General features: G+C 37.7%; 2 protein-coding genes across 2 annotated transcripts in view; both read right to left on the bottom strand.

The window, feature by feature from the left end:
* The window catches only part of LOC142638584 (exportin-2-like), a 70,666-nt gene that overhangs the window by 10,082 nt on the left and 38,816 nt on the right, over window positions 1–21,768 (bottom strand). The gene's annotated exons all lie outside the window — the stretch shown is intronic.
* LOC142638618 (exportin-2-like) lies at window positions 14,180–19,332 on the bottom strand. Its single transcript, XM_075812665.1, has 2 exons — window positions 16,268–19,332; window positions 14,180–14,594 (listed from the first exon to the last, which is right to left on the bottom strand). Exon 1 carries the CDS (start codon window positions 19,280–19,282, stop codon window positions 16,268–16,270), a length of 3,015 nt encoding a protein of 1,004 aa, XP_075668780.1. The 5' UTR covers window positions 19,283–19,332; the 3' UTR covers window positions 14,180–14,594.

Consider the following 21,768-nt stretch of genomic DNA (forward strand, 5'->3'; position numbering starts at 1 on the left):
GTTCAAGCCTTGGTATGACAACCCATGCAAGTCATGATAATACATCTCTCCATCGTAGTATACATAGAAAAAGTGAAAATCCATCACTAACCTATTGGCATCAATATAAAAGTTGTCATAATGTATTTACTTGCAACTGATCTTGCGTATGATAAAAACAATTTATATTCAAACTCAATCATAGACATGTAAATAATTGAATATTTGACAAATATAAAAACAATTAATAGTATATCGAGTTCTGCGTTCTAGTTAACTCAATTTATAAAATTTCTCTCATAATCAAACATAATAAAATCTCTTATTGTCAAACTCACATGGTTTTTAAAATCAAATCACGTCTAAAAAAAATTATTAGTGTTTTCACATAATTAAGAACCATAATCAGACTGACAATTCAAATACAATCATATTTACATTTTAAATGAGAAAAATAAAATAATAATAAAGTCAAGTTCAAACAACATAGTGTTATGCGTTATTATTACCATATAACTAGGGCAATGATTTAAGTTACAAGATTTTCACTATTGTGTTAAGTTTTTACATATATAATAACGCATAAACAAAAGGATTGAATAAACGGGAATAAAAAACTGACTAACTAAACCAAAACACTATTGTAGCTACAATGCTGCACAATGGATGGTCCATTCAAGATTGGTTAGTGTTAGTGATATTTGATAGCAATTGTCCTCCCTGCCTTGCTCACACTAAAAATTTAGTGGCATTTGTAATAAGTGCAGAATTATGAGTTAGTCGAATCAAAGAATTATGCAATGCACGGAAATCCAATAATTTTTTAGGACAATAGGAACAAAAAAATTCAATGTGAAACATTCAATGGCTTTGCACAATGGAAATAGTATTTTTATGGGTTGGCCACACATTTTTTCCACGGAGAGTCCCCCAAAAACATCTATTACATTCACAAGAAATTACACAACTTTTTCACATGTGTTGAGTTTGTATATTTTTGCAAATACTCGTATACACTGACTACTTATATCACTTCTTTGAAAATTATTAAGCACATTTTTAAATTTCCAAAATTTTGAAACTTCACTACAAAGGTGTGAATATCAGCAGTTGTACATAGTTATTATTGAAAAATTAGGGAGTACAAAAAACTACTCATGCATGGAGTACAAAAACACCACATGCGTAACAATCCGATACGAAGCACATACAAACACAATTTCAAACTAAGCACTTAGCTATTACCTCTATGTTCTGGTCACAGCAAGGTTGACCCAAAGGATAAATAGACAGCACGTTGGTCTTGCAAACTCAAGGACCTGTAGATGGTGACCCAACTACCAGTACCTTCTGTCCATGTAGCGCTCTGACTCGTCACATGGAGTTGGGAAGATGGACGCCAGTAGAGTTCAAAAGTTCCTTAACCAAAAATAGGTGAAAGGTGATGGGGAATGTATTCTGAAGGGGTACTCGAGTTTAGAGAACTCGAGTACCATTGATTATGCATTTATGTGGTGGTTGTCGTCAGGGAAGTCGGTGTTTGCAATAAGTATGGAACGTATTACTCGAGTCTAAAAGACTCGAGTACTGTGCTAGGAAGTACCCAAGCCCTTCAAAGTGGAGTATTCCTCGGGTAGTTATGTAGTAATCATACAGATTAGTACTCGAGTTTGAAGGACTCGAGTACTACTAACGGGTACTCGAGTTTAGGGTACTCGAGTATCATTTATTATGCATCTGGTGGTTGCGCCAGGCAAGTCGGTGTGTGCAATAAGTATGGAACGTGTTACTCGAGTCTCTAGGACTCGAGTACTGTGTTCTGCAGTACCCGAGTCCAGTAAACTCGAGTATTCCTCGGGTATGATATTGTAATCATGCAGATTAGTACTCGAGTTTGAAGGACTCGAGTACTACTAACGGGTACTCGAGTTTAGGATACTCGAGCATTATTTATTATGCATCTGCTGGTTGCGCCAGGCAAGTCGGTGTGTGCAATAAGTATGGAACGTGTTACTCGAGTCTCTAGGACTCGAGTACTATGTTCTGCAGTACCCAAGTCCAGTAAACTCGAGTATTCCTCGGGTATGATATTGTAATCATGCAGACTAGTACTCGAGCTTAAAGGACTCGAGTACTATTAGATCTCCCCAAAAATACTATCTTCATATCTCCCCCTAAATTTTGAATTCTAATAAATAACAAATTGACACTTGTAAAACATGATTATATATTAAACAAGTTTGATTTTTTTTTTTTTTTTTTAAATACATGTTTCATTAAAAAAGGTAGTACATATATTAAATTTAAATTAATACATAAAGAAAATGAGTTTGCAATTTGTTTAACTTTTTAATATTAAATTTAGCACTATAATATAAAATGATTATGGTATTATATTATTGCAATTAATATTTAGAAATGTTACTTTTTTTTATTAACAAAAAATGATCTTACAATATTATAGAGGAGCAATTATTTATTTATTTGAGAGAGTTCTTCCAATCTTTAAAAAAAAAAAAAAAAAAAACCCTTATTTAAATTCCTTATAATGTTTACCCCTAAAAAAAGAATCCTTATAATGAAAACACGTCCAAATGAGTATTAGCTTATTACAAATTTATAGCCATCCAATTCTAAGTATGTTCTTTCGCACGAAATATGCCGTAAGGTTTGACTGAGAAAAACAACCACCTACTCTATAATGAATGGACCGGTGGTGCCATGGTGGTACTAGTGAATGATGAGAATGAGTCATCTCTCCCACAAGTAATTTTTGTGATGTTTCCTATTGTGTCTCAACTTAACGATCCTCGAAAGCACCTGCACAACATCCCTCATTGAAGGTCATTTTCTTGGGGCACGGTTGATGCATTTGTATGCAAGAGTTGCCACTTCGTTGAGTTCTTGCACATCAAATTTCCCTTCCAGGTGGGAATCCACAATTTCCTCCCATCCAACTTTTCCCTCAATATTCATTGCTACCTATTCATCAAACAAGAAATTACATTAAAATAGCAAGCATACGTGACTGCGACCAGGTCAACAATTATGCAACACAAGCCAACAATGAATGAAGTGAAATGAAGTTGTGAAATCAAGTTGTGAAAACATTGAAACATAAAATAACTAAACTTGTCACACAGAATTTAAAACCCATTCAAGGTGCTTACAATTTTAGTTTCTAGGCTATGAAGCCAAAAGATACTCACCGATCTCGCTCATGTACAAGGGTTTCCATTAGGGTTGGGAACTCCTTGCTCATCTCTTAATACAATAGGGTTAGCATGTCAAAGCAATCCATTTCCTTCAGCTGAAGATAAGAGAAAATTACAATTAACTAAATTCAGCAACAAAAAAATGAATTTCTAAATTCATATAGATAGATAGCATTTGGTATTCCTACATATGGCCATAACATATGAAAATAGGAATCGTATTAATGATGATAAATTATGAATATAAGAAAGCTTACCATTTTTTTAAGATCCTCAGGGCTTGGTAAAAATACGGCATGAAAAAGTAAGAAGTATAGTAGTTTTATCTTGTGCCACAATGGCATTTTTGCCCAAGTCCTCTGTATTGTAATCTGCTTCAATCAAAATCAACATTTTAATAAGGTAGTCCTTAAATTGTAAAAAGAAAGAGGGCAGGGAGGAACAACAAAGTACAGATCGGTACTTGGAAACACACACAAAAAGCATAGGCTAATAAAAACATAAGGAAACCAAAAGATTTTTAGTTCTTTGACAAGCTGGACATTTGAGAAGCCTACACTATGAGATGGTAAACCTTAAAGAGAACCAAGGGTGATCAGTAGCAGAATGTATAAGATCTACCATGGTCATCGCTTACTACACACAAGAAGATTAATTCCAGTTATGATAAATTTTTATGGTTCTTCACATTTCAAAAAGAAAGCAACCAAGTTTGGTCCCAAAATTTGGGGTGGCTATGGATTTTCAACAGACTAGTTAGGCCGGCCACATGTTTCTTTTCTGCCATTCTATTTTACCAAAAATTCATAATCTATTACCTCCTTAATTGATATGTCATTTTTTGTACTTTTATTAATGTTATTTTTAGTATTCCTCTACCTTTTCTCCATTCCCTCAACTTGAACCAACTCACTCCTTCTCACTGGTGTATTGATCCCTTTTCTATAAACACAACCAAACCATTGCACAGAGGTGGCACCACCCTATTACACAGAAAGATCTGAAAGAAGTAGGGAAACACCTTAAAGTATTTGAGTAAGATAAATAAACATCTTTCTTTTCAGGTTTGTGTTGGTTAAACTTTGGGGGAAAGTTACATGTTCTACCTAAGGCTGCTATCCAACTTTATTCAGTTTTATTTTTTATTTTTTATTTTTTCACTATACTGTGCATATGATTCTCACCCCAAGTTGACATAAAAATTAGAGCTTACCAGGCACAAAGTATGCAGGTTTGTGAGCCATATCTCCAATAGTAGTACTTTCTAGTAGCTCACCCTTCAAAATCAAACAGATTATAATTCTGCACACTATGAGATTGTGGCATAAATCAATAAGAAAGCAATTGAAACTCATTGCAGGAGAAACAAGAGTAGAAACTGGCCAACCTTCTGAGCATAATCCAGCAGATCCATTGCACTTTTTGAGTTGCATGGGGCACACTAGCAATTGCAAGCACATAAGTCCCTAAGTGCCACAGTGACACCAGTTCTGATCAGCTGAACATTGCACCTGATATGACTAGGCAGACAAATTTAACCTAACAACATCAGGTTGGATTTTCAGCAATTCACTTGTTACCTAGGAATAGTGTTGCACATCCACATAAGGATGCAACTCTACTGAACAGCAGAACAAACAGATTCCAAAATCTTACAAAATGCTAACAGAGGATAAATTAGAAGAGCAAAGACTGAAAGGAGGGATCAAAACATAAAAGGATCACAATGTGGGCAACACTGCTGATGATTTCATCATGACCATTTATATAGTTGATACTGTACACTACTATAGAATCCAATCTCATTATAAAACTGAGCAGCTCATGCTTCTCAAACAATCTAATCTATGAACATAAGTTTTTGAGCCCCATCAAGCAGAAAGTATTGGACAAACAAAAGAAAAGAACAAACAAGTGCATCCAGATGCATTTATAACCAAAGAATAATTCAATAAATACTCTGATAAAGCAACTCAAAAATTAACAAAGAGAAAAGAAATAGAGAAGAAAGAAAAGAGAGAGCAAGCAATAATGTAGTGAGCTTAAATACACACCTCAGAACGCAGATATGGAACAGATACAGAGGTAAAACTCCTTCCCAAAAATAATGTAATAAGAAGGAGGTCTGCCCCTGATGTGTGCTGGGATGAGCCGCTTGTGAGTAGTGAGCTTTATGTTGAATTCGAGTACCTTGGAATCACGAAGAACTTTTACCAAGGCATAATCCCCAGTGTATTTCTGAGATACAAGATAACTAAAACCAATGCGCTCTCCTTGCCTGAATGGAACTAAAAAGAGGAAAAAAAGCAAGAGTTAATAGGTCTTTCCAAGAGACTATTAAATTCAAAAAAAAAAAAAAATTCAGTGATTCATGGAAGGTCATAGGTCTTTAAAAGAGACTAATCAAATTCAAAATAAAATCTTCAGTAATTCATGGAAGGTCTTGGTTCATTGAAAAATTTTGGGCCACACTAAAGAGAATCACATGAGGTGCAAAAGCACTTCAGACAAGCTTCAAATCTTATTATCATGCACTTTAACACAATCATCAGGGATCAAGTACAGGAGTTTTTTGTAGAGAATAGAAACTGTTACTTTATCTGACTAACAACTCAATAATGAACTTTTTTTCTCAGTCATCCTCAGATCTATGAGTAGCATTTAATTTAATCAGAAGATCCACAGTTGAGCAGCATCTCAATCAGCTGCCCTTGTTTAGCCATGGGCTGAAGCTAAGCTTCTGCCAATGTTCAAATTCTTCTTCTGTTTTTCACTTATCCAAAAAAAGTCTAGTTTCTATGGCTACCAACAATCAACCTCTTAATTACACATGCTTCCTATTTTACCTATTAAGCATTAGCATCTCCAACTTAAAAGAGAAAAAAATTTATGATAGGAGTCACTCTTCTACTGGTAAGTTAAACACACCCACATACCCAATGGATCTTGAACCCACAGTCTCACCCTTCACCTCGCTCCAACATGTGGAAGAGGTGCTTTTTGAATTAGAGCTTATTCACTTTTTATAGGTGTCACACTTTTGACACCCACATAAGTCTTGTCGCCAAATGACCATAAATAAATGTTAAACCCACAGAAATACTTTTAAAAATGCCAACTTATACGAGAATTTTATAGAAGGATATCATAGTAAGTTAATCATTCCTCAGAGTAAATGTTTTTTTTAAGACTGATCACTTACACATGAAAAACATACAGTACATGGTCGTAGCAACAAACTTTTGAGCTTAAATAATTACCAACACGTGTGTGTGTGTGTGTTGGGTGGTGGGGGGGAGTTGTTTACCTGTTCCATCATTAGCAATATTAATCCCATCAAAGCTAAGGATAACATCAGATGGCTTCAGAACCTGAGATTCAGGAGCTGTAGGTTCAATTCTTTTGATACGGACACCCTTCTGATCAGATTCCATCCCCATTGCTATGCGTAGATCAGGATTTTCCATCTTCTGCCACTCAACTCCAAGAATTGGGAACCCTGACAAATTTCAAATGAACATAAAATTATACAAGGATAAGAAAATCAAGTCAATTATTCTAACAAACAAACAACCTCAACATTCAGCTATTCGCCCCGTTCTACAATTGCTGATCAGATGTGCAAGAGAGGACAATATATAGATACATAAGCTCTAAAAGGTTATAAATAATATATCTGCACTGACTTTCTTCTTTATTATATTAGTCTGGGTCTTTTATTTTCAGGGGGGACAAGGGTTGAAAAAAGTAGAACTACACTCTTGACATACCTGTATATGCTCCATTCTTCTCATAATCTTTAATGAAGTGCTCAATAACTAGTGTTGGTATGACATAACCAATGTTCTCCACATCTTCATGCTTAAGAGACTGAAATACAATACCCACACACTTTCCCTTATCGTTAAAAGCTGGCCCACCAGAATTTCCAGAGTTTATTGCAGCATCTATCTGGGAAAAAGTATGTCAGAGACAAGGGACAACAAAAAATTTGTCAATAAACAAGTAATAAATGATAAAAAAACAGTAAGTCTTAACAGAAGATAAGATCAAAATTCTATAACCTGGAGTCTGAGAAGTTCTGTTGACCCATGAACATAAGAAAGTATCTCAATGCGTGACACTACACCACTAGTCACAGAGATTGTGTCACCCCCAATTGGGTAGCCCACTACAGTTACAGCATCTTGGAGTGCAGGCAGATCTCCAAACTCCACAGGTGAAACTCCTTCCCAAAACTCATCATCACTCACTGTCAACAACACTGAGGCATCGCAAAACAGGGGTAGGAAAGTACCCATTGGATTATATATACATGAATTGGAACTATATCTTTTGCTGAGTTGTGAATACTATTTCTAAAGATTAACTAGAATTAAACAAGACATTAGGATTGCACATGACTGTGGAACCATAAATTGATGAATCATCAACATGTTCTTTGTCTTGTATTTTGGAGCACACCAGCATCTTGTACAAATTCATTTCATCAACATGCAAATTACGATTTCTTCAATATTTTTATACAACTTTTAAGAAATTCGAACAAAAACGCATAATAACTACAAGATACCTGGTTGGATAAGTAAAAGATATTTGAGTTGATAAAACCATAGTTAATAATTCTTCTTCTTCTTCTTCTTCTTCTTCTTCTTCTTTTCCCTTTCTATCTTTGATTAATTACTATTTAGATTTCTATTAGTACTATTGCAACCCAAGAACTAACTCTTCATGTCACCCACCAATCTACACATTTAGCTTTAAGCTATTGGCACTTTCTTCCCAATCCAATTCATCAAAATCCATCACGTATGTAGTTATGTTTCTCAATAAAAGCAACTTCACACCGGCACACACTATCCCTTTGTTTGCAAAAATTGAATGAAAAGCTTAAAAAGACATCCATTTGCACAAAACCAGGTACCAAATTAATTCAAACTAACTAAAAAACAAACTTTTCCATACCAATATCTCATTATGTCTTAAACACACTATCCCTTAGTTTGCAACAACAAAACATAAATGCTAAAAATCCAAACATTCTCACTATACTCGGATACTAAATCGCCTCAGACTAACTTAAAAACCAAACTTTCTCATACCATTAACACATTCAATCCCAAACACTAACCTTTGGCTTGCAATAATTAAATGAAAAACTTAAAGGCCAAGCATTTTCCCAAAAAACCAGACACCAATACAGCAGCATGTCTTTATCTACTCGCTTCCAATACAGCAGCATGTCTCGAGCTAATTTCCTAGTGCGAATCGCAGCACCCTTCATCAGTTTATGCGATCTTCCCATCTTTGTTTTCACCTGATAAAAGAAACAGATGATACCATTTCTTCAAGATGTATAACAGCAAGGACGTATGAATGAAATTAACCATTGCTTTTCTTTTTTAAAGATAAGTAACCACTATTGAAGAACAGAAACCCACATCCTATATGTTTATCAAAAATGGAATTTGTAAATCTACATGGACCCATGACCTCACCCACCATCCTAAACTTTCAAGGGGAGGAGTTACACATCATCCCCGTTTTCTTCTCCTCACTGGTTCCTTCACTGGTCTCACCTTGCCTGAAAAAAACAGAAGCAAATACTCATATTCAAATCATTTAACCATAAAGAGATGCATATGTACTCAGTATAAGAGGGGAGAGTACCATGTCCAGTCCCACAGTCAGGAGGATGTGTCCATTGCGGCCTTCGCGGCCGATCCTCACTGTGGGGGGGGTGGGTATCTCTGTCTGGATGGCACCAGGGGTGGGTAGCCCAGGGGTGGGCATGAATCTCATCTCATCTCCACCACATACATCTACGGGGATAGTGCCGGTAGTCGGTAGGGGAAAGGATGTGGATGGGCAGGTATCATCGCGAACTGTGGATGGGGACCGACATGTCTGGGCAAACGTATGGGATGGACCCGCATCATCATGTGCCATGGAGCCCATGTCATAACCAGTGTCCAAACACATCTCATCTGATGTCTGACTTGCCTCCTCCATCGTGTGGTCATGCACGGGTGTGTGACGGCCACCCGATGTGTGACGGCGCGTAGTTGTGGGATGCCGACTAGATGCATGGCACTGACTAGATTGACGACCTCCATGCCCTCGACGTCCACCTGCTTGCCGACCACGCCCAACAGCCGGTTCACTTGCGTTGCCCACAGTGCGTACATCGTCCAAGGTCAATCGACTAATCTCTTCAACAGATTGCAAGGCATTCATACAATCCGTGTAGATCTCAGACCCTGGTTCGAACTTGGCCATAATCCTCAACTGTGATTCAACCTGTCACAAGTATACAAGAGTAGTGTTAGGATTTGGAAGTAAACTATGCAAAGCAAGGTACATTTATAATAGAACAATCTTTGTAAACTTACCAAAGTGTCCCAGTATGAGGTCTCTTTTGTAATATGCCAAACAGTGATGGAACGATACCACACCATATACTCGTCATTGTAGCTCATTACCCCATGAAAGGGCGGTGCTTCAGCAATTGTGGCATGCGCAGCCCATCTAGCAATATGAGTGGCATGTTCTTGAACCCAATTTTTTTCGTGCTTGCCTTGGAGCGTTATCTTGTGAAGTTCAATTGAAGTATCGACATTGTCCGGTACGCCTTGCTCCATCCCAAACTGTCGAAGAACACGTTCGGGGTGATGGCCTTCAATCACCCAAAAATGTATGAGCGGCACGATGAACCTCCATATGTGTTGGCCTGCCGTACAATATGCGGGCAGGGAACCCAAATAATCTCTATATGGCTCCCAGACAATCTACAATGATCCAACAAATGCAAACAACCATATTAACAATATATGTGTAACGATATCTTACAAACAACCATACAAACAAGCATAAAGTGGTTGGTTCCCACTTGTAAGGCACGATACCTGATTTAGCCGGAGCGAAGAAAATGACACACGATAGGCGCGTAGGACATGCATTGGATGGTCAGTTGTTATCTTAGCCCCTTTCCATCTATCAAACAACACAGACATAACCTTCATATTAATCACTTACATAATTCCCATGCGAAAAAAATTAATGCGGAAATGTAAAACGTTAACTAAGTTGAAGATCCTACATACCTGACAAGTGGACTCGGGGGCGTGCTCGCCGTGGATGCCTCATCACAGGACATATTTGTGGAAACCTCGCCCACGCCCACAACTGCACTAATAGCAGTGCACCACCAATTTGCTTGGCTGTCTTCTCTGATGCCTTACAGAGGTGTCTATATAGCCAACTTAGTGTTGCACTACCCCAACTATAATTCTTTCCATTGCTGATTGGATTGAAAAATTGTAGATACATGATTGAGAGCCGTTCGCCAGACTTGTCCATAAACAGTATACTACCCAACATTTGGAGTATGTAATACCGAGCATACTGTTGCACACGCACCTCAGTGGCGTCAGCAGGAAGAGGGTTGCGAAACTGCTCCTCCAGCCATTTGGCTTTTATCCTCGGCCCTTCCAACACTGCAGTGTTCTTTTTTGTACCAACTGGTCTGTCCGGTGGAAGGAAGCCTAGCAAATCTATGCAAAAGTCACGCCAGTTGTCCATATGGGTAAATCCTACCACCGGCAAGCCATGTACAGGTACCCCCATGATGACCTCTATGTCTTGTAGCGTGATGGTCATCTCATCGTGGGGCAAGTGGAATGAGTGCGTCTCTGGCCGCCATCTCTCCACTAAGGCCGTGATCAGTGCATGGTCAAGGTCCATATGTGGGACTCGAAGTAGCCCATCTAACCCCGCATCTGTGATATAAGTGGCAATCCGTCGATCTAACCCACCATCAAACAGACCTTTATCTCGGTGACGACAAGTCAGAACACCTGGCACTTCCTGCAAACAAAGTAGCTTAGTATTAATAATAGCATTCACTAACCACGTAATAATTACACTTCAAAGAAAATGCCCAAAATCTTTCTACTACATATATTGATTACAATGACACAAGTGCATACCTCGCCTGCCAAAGGAGCATCCCAAAGCAAACTTGAACGATGCATAGGTTGCCTCGTCAAGACAGTCCCTATAGAGGGTCTTGCTTGATGTGGGTCCATACCTGGCATAAATTAAAGGTGATTAATAGCCCATTAGCATAGTTGCCATTAAAAAGACAAAAATAGATAAGGAATCACTAATCACATGATTAAACAAAATAGCAGCAATTCACTTTTCTATCATGTAAAAATTGTTGAAGAAATGATTTTGACATTTGAGTATATTACTAAGCTTCTAGACAAAGCAACAGACTACTTATGATAGCTTATGCTACACATGCATTTATATCACGAAGTATATGAATATATATTAGGTTGGAGTTTATTACTTCACACTGTGTGCAAACACACACCGCTCTAAATAACAGAAAATGTGATTTAAAGTCACCTTTCAATTATTTTGGGTAGTGTATTTACATACTGTGTACATCAGGCTTTTCCTATGTATTATTATATGAAGTATATGAATATGTATTAGGATGGAGTTTATTACCGCACACTATGTGCAAAAACACACCTCTAAAAATAATTGAAAATTGTGACTTAAAGTCACATTTCAATTGTTTTGGGTAGTGTATTTACACACCATGTGCAACAGGTTTTTCCTATGTATTATTATATGGATGATATTAATGTTAATTGACTTTACCTTGCATGTATAACTATATGTAATTAAGGTGAGAAGGACAGACTCTGTGATCATTATGACACATCAACCAGATTGGCTTCTTGATTGGTATGAGAACGATGATTCTAGAAAAGATGCTTCAGACAAGCAATCAAAATGAAATAATGTCTCAGACCTTCTACATAATATTTTAAAAGAAAGGTGTAGACTACGAATTGCTGGGGACATACATCACTATATGCGCCACTCAACTGTTAGTTCAAACGAGTCAAATTCTTCTCAGCCAAATAAAAAGAATGAATCAGTTTATCCCCAACATCTCCTTGTAAATGGTTGTGGCGGAGCATTTACACATCCCACCCATGTCTTTCGTGATTTCAATGAATCTCATGGAGTTTCCTATAACTGCAAAAATGCTTATCCTTTTTATAAAATGTCAAGAAGGGTAAGTAATAATGAAATTTTATTTTTAGTTGTTCCATTTCCTTTTATTACCAACTTCACATTTTAAAACATTTTGTTCTGCTTCTTGCTTAATACAAGTTATTGATTTTTAATTTGCAGCTTGCATTAAGAAATATTTGGAATTTCAGAAAGGAAAATTGGCAATTTGACTTTATTGGTGGCATTATATATTTTATATTGGTCTTTTCTATGTTCCCACAGGTGAACTTTTTTATTATTTGTTGATTATTCAAATTTATAGTAACTCTAGAAGTCTCACAAGAAAATGCATACATACACACAAACAGACACAAGAAAATTTACCAAAATTGCTAACCTTTGAGTGCGAGAACGCCGCCGATGAGATGCGTTTGTCTCCGGTGGACTGGGTGCGAGCTCGCCGGCGAAAGGAGAGATTTCTGCCGCCGATCAAACGGGCTTGTCTCCAGTGGAGAGAGTGCGAGATCGCTGGCGATGAAATGGGTTTGGGAGTGCGACGTTGCCGGCGATGAAATGGGTTTGGGAATGCAAGGTCCGGCGATGAAATGAGTTTGGGTTTGTACGTTTTGAGTGTGGAGAGTGAGAGTGAGAAATGAGAGAGATGAGATTTGAAATACCGGTTTTAGTGAACTGTACTCGAGTTTCATGTACTCGAGTACTGTTAACAATACCCGAGTCCATGAAACTCGAGTATAATGGGCGTGTATAAACCGAAAGTTTGTTGGCAATCCAGATTGGTACTCGAGCTTCAAAAACTCGGGTACTGTTCATAGTACTCGAGCACATGAAGCTCGAGTATCATTCGGGCATATCCCATCAGCAATTCCAATGTCAATCCAGATTGGTACCCGAGTTCCCTAAACTCGGGTACCAGATCATACAGTACTCGAGTTCAAGAGACTCGAGTACTAGGTGACATTTTTTAAAATCCAAAATGCCACGCTGGCATGCCACGCTGGCATGCCACGGTGGAAGTGTAAAATCCAGTACTCGAGTTTACCAAACTCAAGTACTGGAAAAAATGGTATATCCCCAATTAGTTTCGAAACAGTGTTTTCTGCCTAAATTTTTTTAAAAATGATGGTATTGGGCCGATTTGTTGATGAAAATGAACATGAAATAGTGTAAACACCCCATTTGGAGCTCCGAATAAGATCCACCCACATAAATTCTCATGCGAATCCAGACCACGGACCAAGTGGTCAACACCAACACATCTCATAACTTGAAATACTGCTAAGCCTGATCATTATAAGTCAGCATCAGCTTTGAAACAACAAATTAGATAAAGTTCAGCAAAAAAAAAAAAGAAAAAAAAAATCAAGAAAGTTTAAATGGTCCATAGACCAACTGATACGCTCATAACCACTTGCCTACAAACAAGAACCACTTGCCATTGTAGGCAAGATGGTACCTCTCCATACATGAAGTGGTTGGGATACAAGGAAATGAGGGATTTGAGTTGTAAACTCAACATAATATTAATGCATATATTTTTAACCATCTCAAAAAGAAAAAAAGAAAAATGATACATCCATTCCTTGGGATAAAGTAATGTTCAGGAGTTCAATAATTTGTGCTCCAATTACTTGACACGTGTCTTTTTTACTTTCCTTATCTCAAGTTAAAAAGGAGGGGGGGGGGGGGGGGGGGGGGGGGGAACTCAAACACATGATATATTAGAGTATAAAACAAAACACAAAAAGTGGAAAAAAAGATTTGTATCCTAATCCAACCGCCCAGAAGAAGGTTAACCTCTTTGGCATGAATTTTACCTGGACTTTGTTGGGTATTCTTTTTCCAGTGCAACATTTGCCACTTTTTAAGACCCTACTTCGAGCTAAAACATGTTAATCACAAAAGATTCTGATAGTTCCATTGGATAACTCGTTGAAAATTGAAACAGAAATGACACTATCGCGATACATCAAAAAAAAAAAAAATGACACTATCGCATGCAAGTATGATGAAGCCAATATAACGTGGCTGACTGCAATATGTAGTTTACAATTTATTGAGAACTGTAGGCTAAACATGACACCATAAAATTTTAACCTAGGGAACCACATTGTCGAACTACCATCACGTTGTGTATGGTAATCTGACGAAGAAAACAGTCAACACATAAATTCCACATCTCACTATGGCATAAGATCTTGTGAGATTGTACAATCAACTGGTGCTGCTACCACGTGGACCAGTTGACTGCAACGGTTATGTATCATTTGCTCACCAAGCACGGTGAAGATAACTCATTGAAGCATTGACCAAAAATAACCCCACTCCATTGCTGATAAGATCCTGTAAGGTAGCAAAATCGGATGATAAGATGATCCTCTTGGCCGAAAAGATAAAGCACGATACATTTAGTAGGGAGGACAACCATAGAACGAGTGACACTAGTAAATAAAGATTGAAGAACATTTCAACCTAATTCTCTACCAAGCCAGCATAAGACCAGCTTGAGAGTTCAGCGCATGAGTAAATAAATAACAGAAGCAACCAGCCTAACAAATAAATACAGATACAAGTAACAATTCAGTGTACAAAAGAGGATTCTCATGTTATGGGTGCCAACAACGTTGCCAGCTCAATAACAACAAAGAAGAATTTTTATTTAAGGGAGGATGGACAATATATGGAAACATATTGAACACACACACATTTATCCATTAACATGTACACACATTTGTATGCATGCGTCTGTCCTAAAAATGTTAGGGAAACTTCATTAAGAATATTAGTAAAGAATAGATTTCACTAGAAAATATACTAATTGGGATTATATTTGAAAATTTTGCACTTTACTTCAAATCCCAGTAGCACTTCAAAACAAAACAGTATGTTACCATAAACTCTCCATCTCTTTAGAAAAAGCAAGACTTATGTTCATCATGCAATTACCACCATATGTAACTGATCCACAATCCCAAGGGAGCATATCTTAGTATTTAATTTGAGTGACAGGCAAAGTCAAAAGCCAAAGTTGCCACAATTCTCAAGTCATAAGATCTTCATCTAAGGTATGCACATGTAAGGGAGTAAACCTAAAACGACTATTTTGCACGTCATTAAGGAAATGAGACAATTCCCTTGCTCCATGTTTAAGTTAAACCAAAAGAATTTGAAGCTGAAATTTGTAACTCTTAAAACAAAAAGCTAAGAGTCTCACTTTTTATAAGCAGTAATGTTGATTAGACAACTTATTCATTCTACCATACAGTTTAAAAGTCCAATTTACTTCATTTTCTTAAGTTATGCTTACAATACAAACGACAGCCAAAGAGATGAAAGCTAGCCTTTGGGACATCACTAGAATCATAGTACAGGGATTCAGTTCACACCTGATTCATGGATTCAATACAATGTTATTATGTCTCTAGAAAATTAGTTCATTTTCTACTTGTCAATCTCTCAAATTTGATGTTATATATCTGATGAAGATTCATGTTCTCTAGAGAAATTTTCATTTGTACTATTTGATTTCTCTCTTAATAGCTATCCTTTCTAATAAAGTATTTTTAGTCATTTACTGGGAAAGAAACAGAAGGGCATGGAGAAAACAATGGAAAAGAGAGGATCTCAAAATATTTTTTCACAAAACTCAGACTTTTAATGGGATGGAGAAGAAAACCGATGCACTAAATAAGAGGATCATGCTGATTATATCATAACACTATGCACAGTTTGTGTAATAACAATATGCATAATGGTTGCATGTAACTATCAAGCAACATGAAACGAGAACTAAAGCTTTCCTGTATCAGAACAGATCTCGCAGTCTACAACTGACTCAGCATAAGCCCCATTGTGTTTTACTATGTTTAAAAATATATATATATTTTAAAATATATATATATATATATCAAGTATTCCTAATAGTAATCAAAACAAACATTTTCATGTACTAGTGATGGTTGCAACACAATAGTAAAGTAATAAAAGTGAGGAAATTGCTTCAAATAAGTACTTACTCAAACTATTTGGCGATTATAAGTGCTGCAAAGCTGAAGTAATGCTGCTTGATTTGCAAGATCAAGATATTGATTGATGATCTGAGGGTATCTCCCAGGAGATCGGGAGGAAAGCCCAGCCAATGATGCTACCAAAACCTCCTTTGGATCCTCTATATCTTTCAAAGGATCCTCCTCTTTCTTCCCAGCATTGTAAAGACGGACAAAGGGAGCAGTATAACCCACATTTTCTGCACTATCTGGCATTTCTTGTTCCTCCTCAACCCTATCCTGCTCTGGCCGTGAAAGGAGAGTAACAGTGCTGTTGAGCATAATTCCCCACAGTTCAACATTTGCAACATCTGCAAGAGCTGGAGGTTCACCAAAAAAGTCTATAAATCTGGTTGAAGCAACTGCAGTCAACTTAAGCTCAATGGCACCAGTGATCTGCTCAAGATTAGGTACCCAAAGCTGCTTCACAACGAGGGAAAATATGTTGGCCTGAACAGAATTCATTGAATCTACAAGCTTCATAGAGCCATGTTTGACTACAAAGAGTGACATAAGTATCAAAAAAGACTTCAAAAGCTTTCCTGCTCGCCATTTTTGGAGCTGTTCAAAAAGGATAGCCCAAATACTACGAATGCTGGGTTCAATTACATCGTATTCAAGACTCTCAATAACAGTGTTGAGCACATAGAAGCCCTGCTCAGCTGTACTAGGCGATGAGATAAGTGTTTTAAATATTTCAAGCACCTTGATAAGCCTCCCCTCTTGCTTAAGCTCATCAGGTGCCTTCTGAAGGAAGGCCTGAAGCAGGCGCACAGTTTCTGGGACATTTGAAGCTTTTTTCCATGACTCAGGTGATAGGAGAATCTCAAAAATCTGCATGTAGCCTGGAGGAATGGGTGGTCTATTCAATTCAATGAGCTGAGCCAGCAGCTGAAACACATAAGGAAATAATTCAGTTACACCATTGACCAATATCAGCTGGAGAGAAGGGAAGAGGCCTGCGTCAAAAGCTAATATAAGAGAGGGGTCCCTCTCGCACATCCGCTTGACAAGAATGGCCATAGACTCAAACAGATAGTGATTAAAAGCTGGATTCTTTGGGTTTTTGCAAACTTCCAAGAGAATTGAGGTCAGTCCAGAAATGCAATTTCCAGCAACCTCAGAAGATATTTCTGCTACCCCAAGAACCCGCATGATACACTTCATTATATATTGATTCTCCTCGAACTCTGGAAATTTGAGGGCATTAAATAGGTTGGTCATCAGCTCAACAAAAAACGAAGCAATGTCGTTTGCAGTATACCTAGCTCCACCCAGATCATCCTTGACCAGCAACAGTTTCTCAATACAATCCGCGGCATAAGAACGAACTACATTCGATTTCGCAACAAGGAACCGAACCAAAACTCCGAAAATCTGATTGGTAGATTTCTTTGATATTTGATTCCAACAATGAACTATATCCAATTCCGCAAAAGGGGGCCTATCCAAATCTCGGAAAATCTGAATTGAAGCTTCCTTTGATATTTGATTCCTGAACATTCTAAAGAATTTCAGTGCACCTGCCTTAAGCATTGGAAACCCATTCACATCCTGACCCTTCAACTCCGGCACAATAACTGAAGCAAAAAAACTCTGAACATCAACAAGATCTGTTGAGACCAAACTACCACCAGCCTTCTTAGTAGCAAGGGAGCCAACTAAGTATATGGCACAGTCCTTATCCTTCCAATTTGCAACTGGGTTTGCAGCATACGAAGCTAACAAATGCTGAATCTGTGCAGAAACTATCTCTGTGACCTGTTGCTTATAATTGGTCGCAATCCCTTTAAGAAGCTCACACGCAATTCTCCTCCTAGTATCAAGATCACTACCCTCCATATCCCTCCGAATGAACTCAACATAATTCAATTCAAAGAGTTCCTCATCCTCCTCCCTCAACCTCACATTCGGTACCACAGTACTCTGACAAATCTGCAGTATCACTCCCTCACCCGCAAACAAAGCATGGTGCACACTCGTGCTCACCGTGGTCAAAAACTTAATTGCAGTCACAGCCAATTGATCACGACTTGAAGATTGAGTCACAGTCCCCAATAAACTCCAAACCGCGAGCGCAAAATCATTCAAGTACACCTGAAACTCCTCCTCATTCTTTTCCATATAAAGATTAATATTCTCACACACCGCGGCCCTAAGCTCATCCACGATGGCTAGCCCATCAGCCCCACTATTCTCAAGCACAGGATAATTAGTAATTAGATACTTCCTAAACTCAGTCATCCACTCTTTCATATGGTCCTCGAAAAACTCGGGCAATTCTTGAAAATTCAGTGAATAGAAAATCCTACAACACAACCTCTGAGACTCGAAAAGCGGCTTCATCACTGCTGCGGGACTGACCGCGGCGGCGGAATCAATTAAAGCCGCGGTTTTGAGAAAAATTTCTAACAAAGGCGCGGCGAAATTATCCAAACAGTATTTCAAATCCAGCAAGAGATCATTGGTTTTATACTCATAACGAAACTTCTTAAAGATAGAGTTAGCAGTGCCGAGAATACCGTTAATGGAGGCGTAATCGGAGGCCTGCGACGCCTTCTGGAGCTCGACGATGAGCTCCGGGAGCAATGTGGGCCAGGATTTGGGGAAATCGTGCTTGCCGATGAGAGCTAGGGATTCGCTGAGCTGGTATTGGATTTTGGGAGTGGAGGAGAGCATGAGGCGGACGATTAGGGCTTTGATTTCGGCCTTTTCGGAGTCGGGGATGAGGGGGCTGGATTCGTCGGGAGAGGCCGGGGCCCATCGGGCGCGGAGGTGGTTTTTGAAGTTGACGGAGGCGGCTTGGCGGATCTGCTCGTCGACGGAGGGCTCGGAGACGAGGCGGAGGACGGCGAGGCCGTAGTTGGGAGTTTCGGCGGCTTTGGAGAGCGAGGACTCGGCGATGCGGCGGGGCTCGGGAACTGGGGAGAGTGTGTGGAGGAAGCATTGGGAGAGGAACTGTAGGGTTTCGGGGTTCCACTCCATAATAATCGAAACTTGATTTTCAGAGGTTTCGAGTGTTTAGAGAAGATTTTTGAAATGATAAGGAGTCGTCTACTATGGAAGGGTTTTATATGCAATGGCTTTTTTTAAAAAAAATAATAATAAATTGAGTACTGTTCAAGAGAAGAAAAAAAAAAAAAGAAGAAAAGGGTACTGTTACAGATTTTAGTTCTGTTGGTATTGATATTAGAGTTTTTGGTATTTTTTGAGAAGATTTTTGAAATGAAAAGAGGGAAAAGTTGAGAAATTTTGGAAGTGAGAAAGTGAGGAAGGGTTTTGTTGGATTTTTTTTTCAAAATAACACTTAGTTATGTAGTGGGAAAAAATCCACATGAAACTCGAGTTTTTGTAAGACTAAAGTTCCACAACAAATAATTGCTCAGATTCAACGAGGAACAAGCCCAGATTGAACAAGGAACAAGGAAAAAAAAAACATTAGTGAGATGATCTGAAAAATCAGTGCCGGGTAGCGGAGTTACATCCTCTCCGCCGCCAAATTAGCAAGACTGATTCAGGTATTTGTTTTTGTGTTTTGTGTTTGGTTTTGTTAGTGGAATTTTGGGGCTGGAAGTGGAAGAGAATGGTGTTGTTTGCAGGAACTAGTGGATTTTTTTAGAGGGAGAAGAAAAGGTTCAGAGAAGAAGAAAATGATCAGTTTTCTAGGTTTGTCTCCACCGGTGGTTGTTGAGTTTTCTAGGTTTGTCTCCACCAGTGGTTTTTGAGTTTTCTAGGTTTGGTTTTTTGGGTTCTGGGTTTGTCTCCACCGTGTTTTCTGGGTTTTGGTGGTTTGTGATTTTTGGGTTTTGTTTGAGAGAACTCAAGTTTTGCGCGGGTGAACTCGACTCTAACAGTTTGTTTATTAATAAATTTGGAAACATTGCTTAGTAACAAATATGGTGTTATTTGGCAAATTTGGACGGGTTTTGTATATAATGGATTTTGAGTTTTTTTTTTTTTTTTTAAAGAAAAAAACTTAGTACTCTTCAAGTCCGGGGGTTCGATCTTTATCGTGTAGTGATTCCGGTGCAATATGCAATTTTTTTTTAATGGTTAAGATGGAAGCTTTATGTTTATCTTTTCTAGGAAATTAGTTTTTTTTATTTTTAAGAATTTTTTTTATAAAAATTATTTAAATTTTTTTTTTATGTAGGGTAACAACTTTAAGTGAGCGAGATTAAAAAAAAGTAACTTCTAATCATATGAGGTTTTCTAATAAAAAAATTAAGTTAATTGTTGATAAGAGATTTAAAGTTTAGAAGTCTCCATTGGAAATGTGAGGAGATGTTGCTTGAGTTATGCTTTTCTTAGCTTAATTTTATACTATATTTGGTTGGGGTGAAAATGAAGATGATGGAAAATGGGAGAAGGAGAATGAAGAGAAAAATGTAATTTTTCATAGTTTAATTGGAAAGAAAATAGATGTGGAAGAAGTTTTCCAACCAAACCAACCATTTTTTTTCCTTCTAAATTACGAAGAAAAGAGTGAATAAAGTATCTTTGAGAAATAAAAGTATGAAAGGACCACATATTTACATTTTTCTATTTTTAATAATAAATATATAATAGTAACTCACTCTTCATGTCTACCAAATACATATGGTGGAGAACAAATATTTTATATCTTCCCAATTAGTTTTATCCTCCTACTTTTTGAGAAAGTATATCATGTTTCAGTATTACCAAGTCAGCAACTGTTTTGGTGTTTCATCACCAATAAACGATTGACACATGTCCAGAAAAAGACACGCGAGGTTACTCCACTAATACAAATAAAAAGACAATATTACCCTTGTAAAATTTTCAAAGCCCACCACTTTGCTGTCTTTATCTTACCCTTTCAAAATCTAGTCCCAAAACGAAGCTCTAGAAAAATTTTCAAACCACTATCACTCTTCATTCTTCTCTCTCTATCACTATCACACGCACACCAAAACTCCCTTTCCACCCGCAACTAACGCTTCCATTTCTTCGTTGTCGCACACTCTCCCCCACCTTTGGTTCCAACCACCACAAATCACTACTGCCCACCACTAGTGCCGACCACCTCCAGGTATTGTAATTTTATCATATTGTTTCCAAATGAATTGATGGCTCTTATTTCAACCTCCAATTTTACCCATTATATTTATTTGAATGTCTAGATTCATAATGTAGAGATCCTTTAATGATATTGGAGCATTAGAAGATTGAAAAGTACTCCTAAAATCCTCTAAAATTGCCAAAATACCTCCTAAACCTAAAAAATGACCCAAATACCTCTGAAACCTAAAAAATGACTAAAATACCCCATAAACCTAAAAAATGACCTAAAACCCCCGAAACCTAAAAAAATGGCCTAAATACCCTCTGCAACCTAAAAAAATCAAAATACCTCCTAAACCTAAGAAAATGACCAAAATCCCCTTGAAACCTAAAAATTACCAAAATACCTCTGAAACCTAAAAAATGACCAAAATATTTCCTAAACC

Source organism: Castanea sativa, chromosome 6, assembly GCF_040712315.1.
Source record: "Castanea sativa cultivar Marrone di Chiusa Pesio chromosome 6, ASM4071231v1".
In the NCBI taxonomy this organism is placed as follows: domain Eukaryota; kingdom Viridiplantae; phylum Streptophyta; class Magnoliopsida; order Fagales; family Fagaceae; genus Castanea; species Castanea sativa.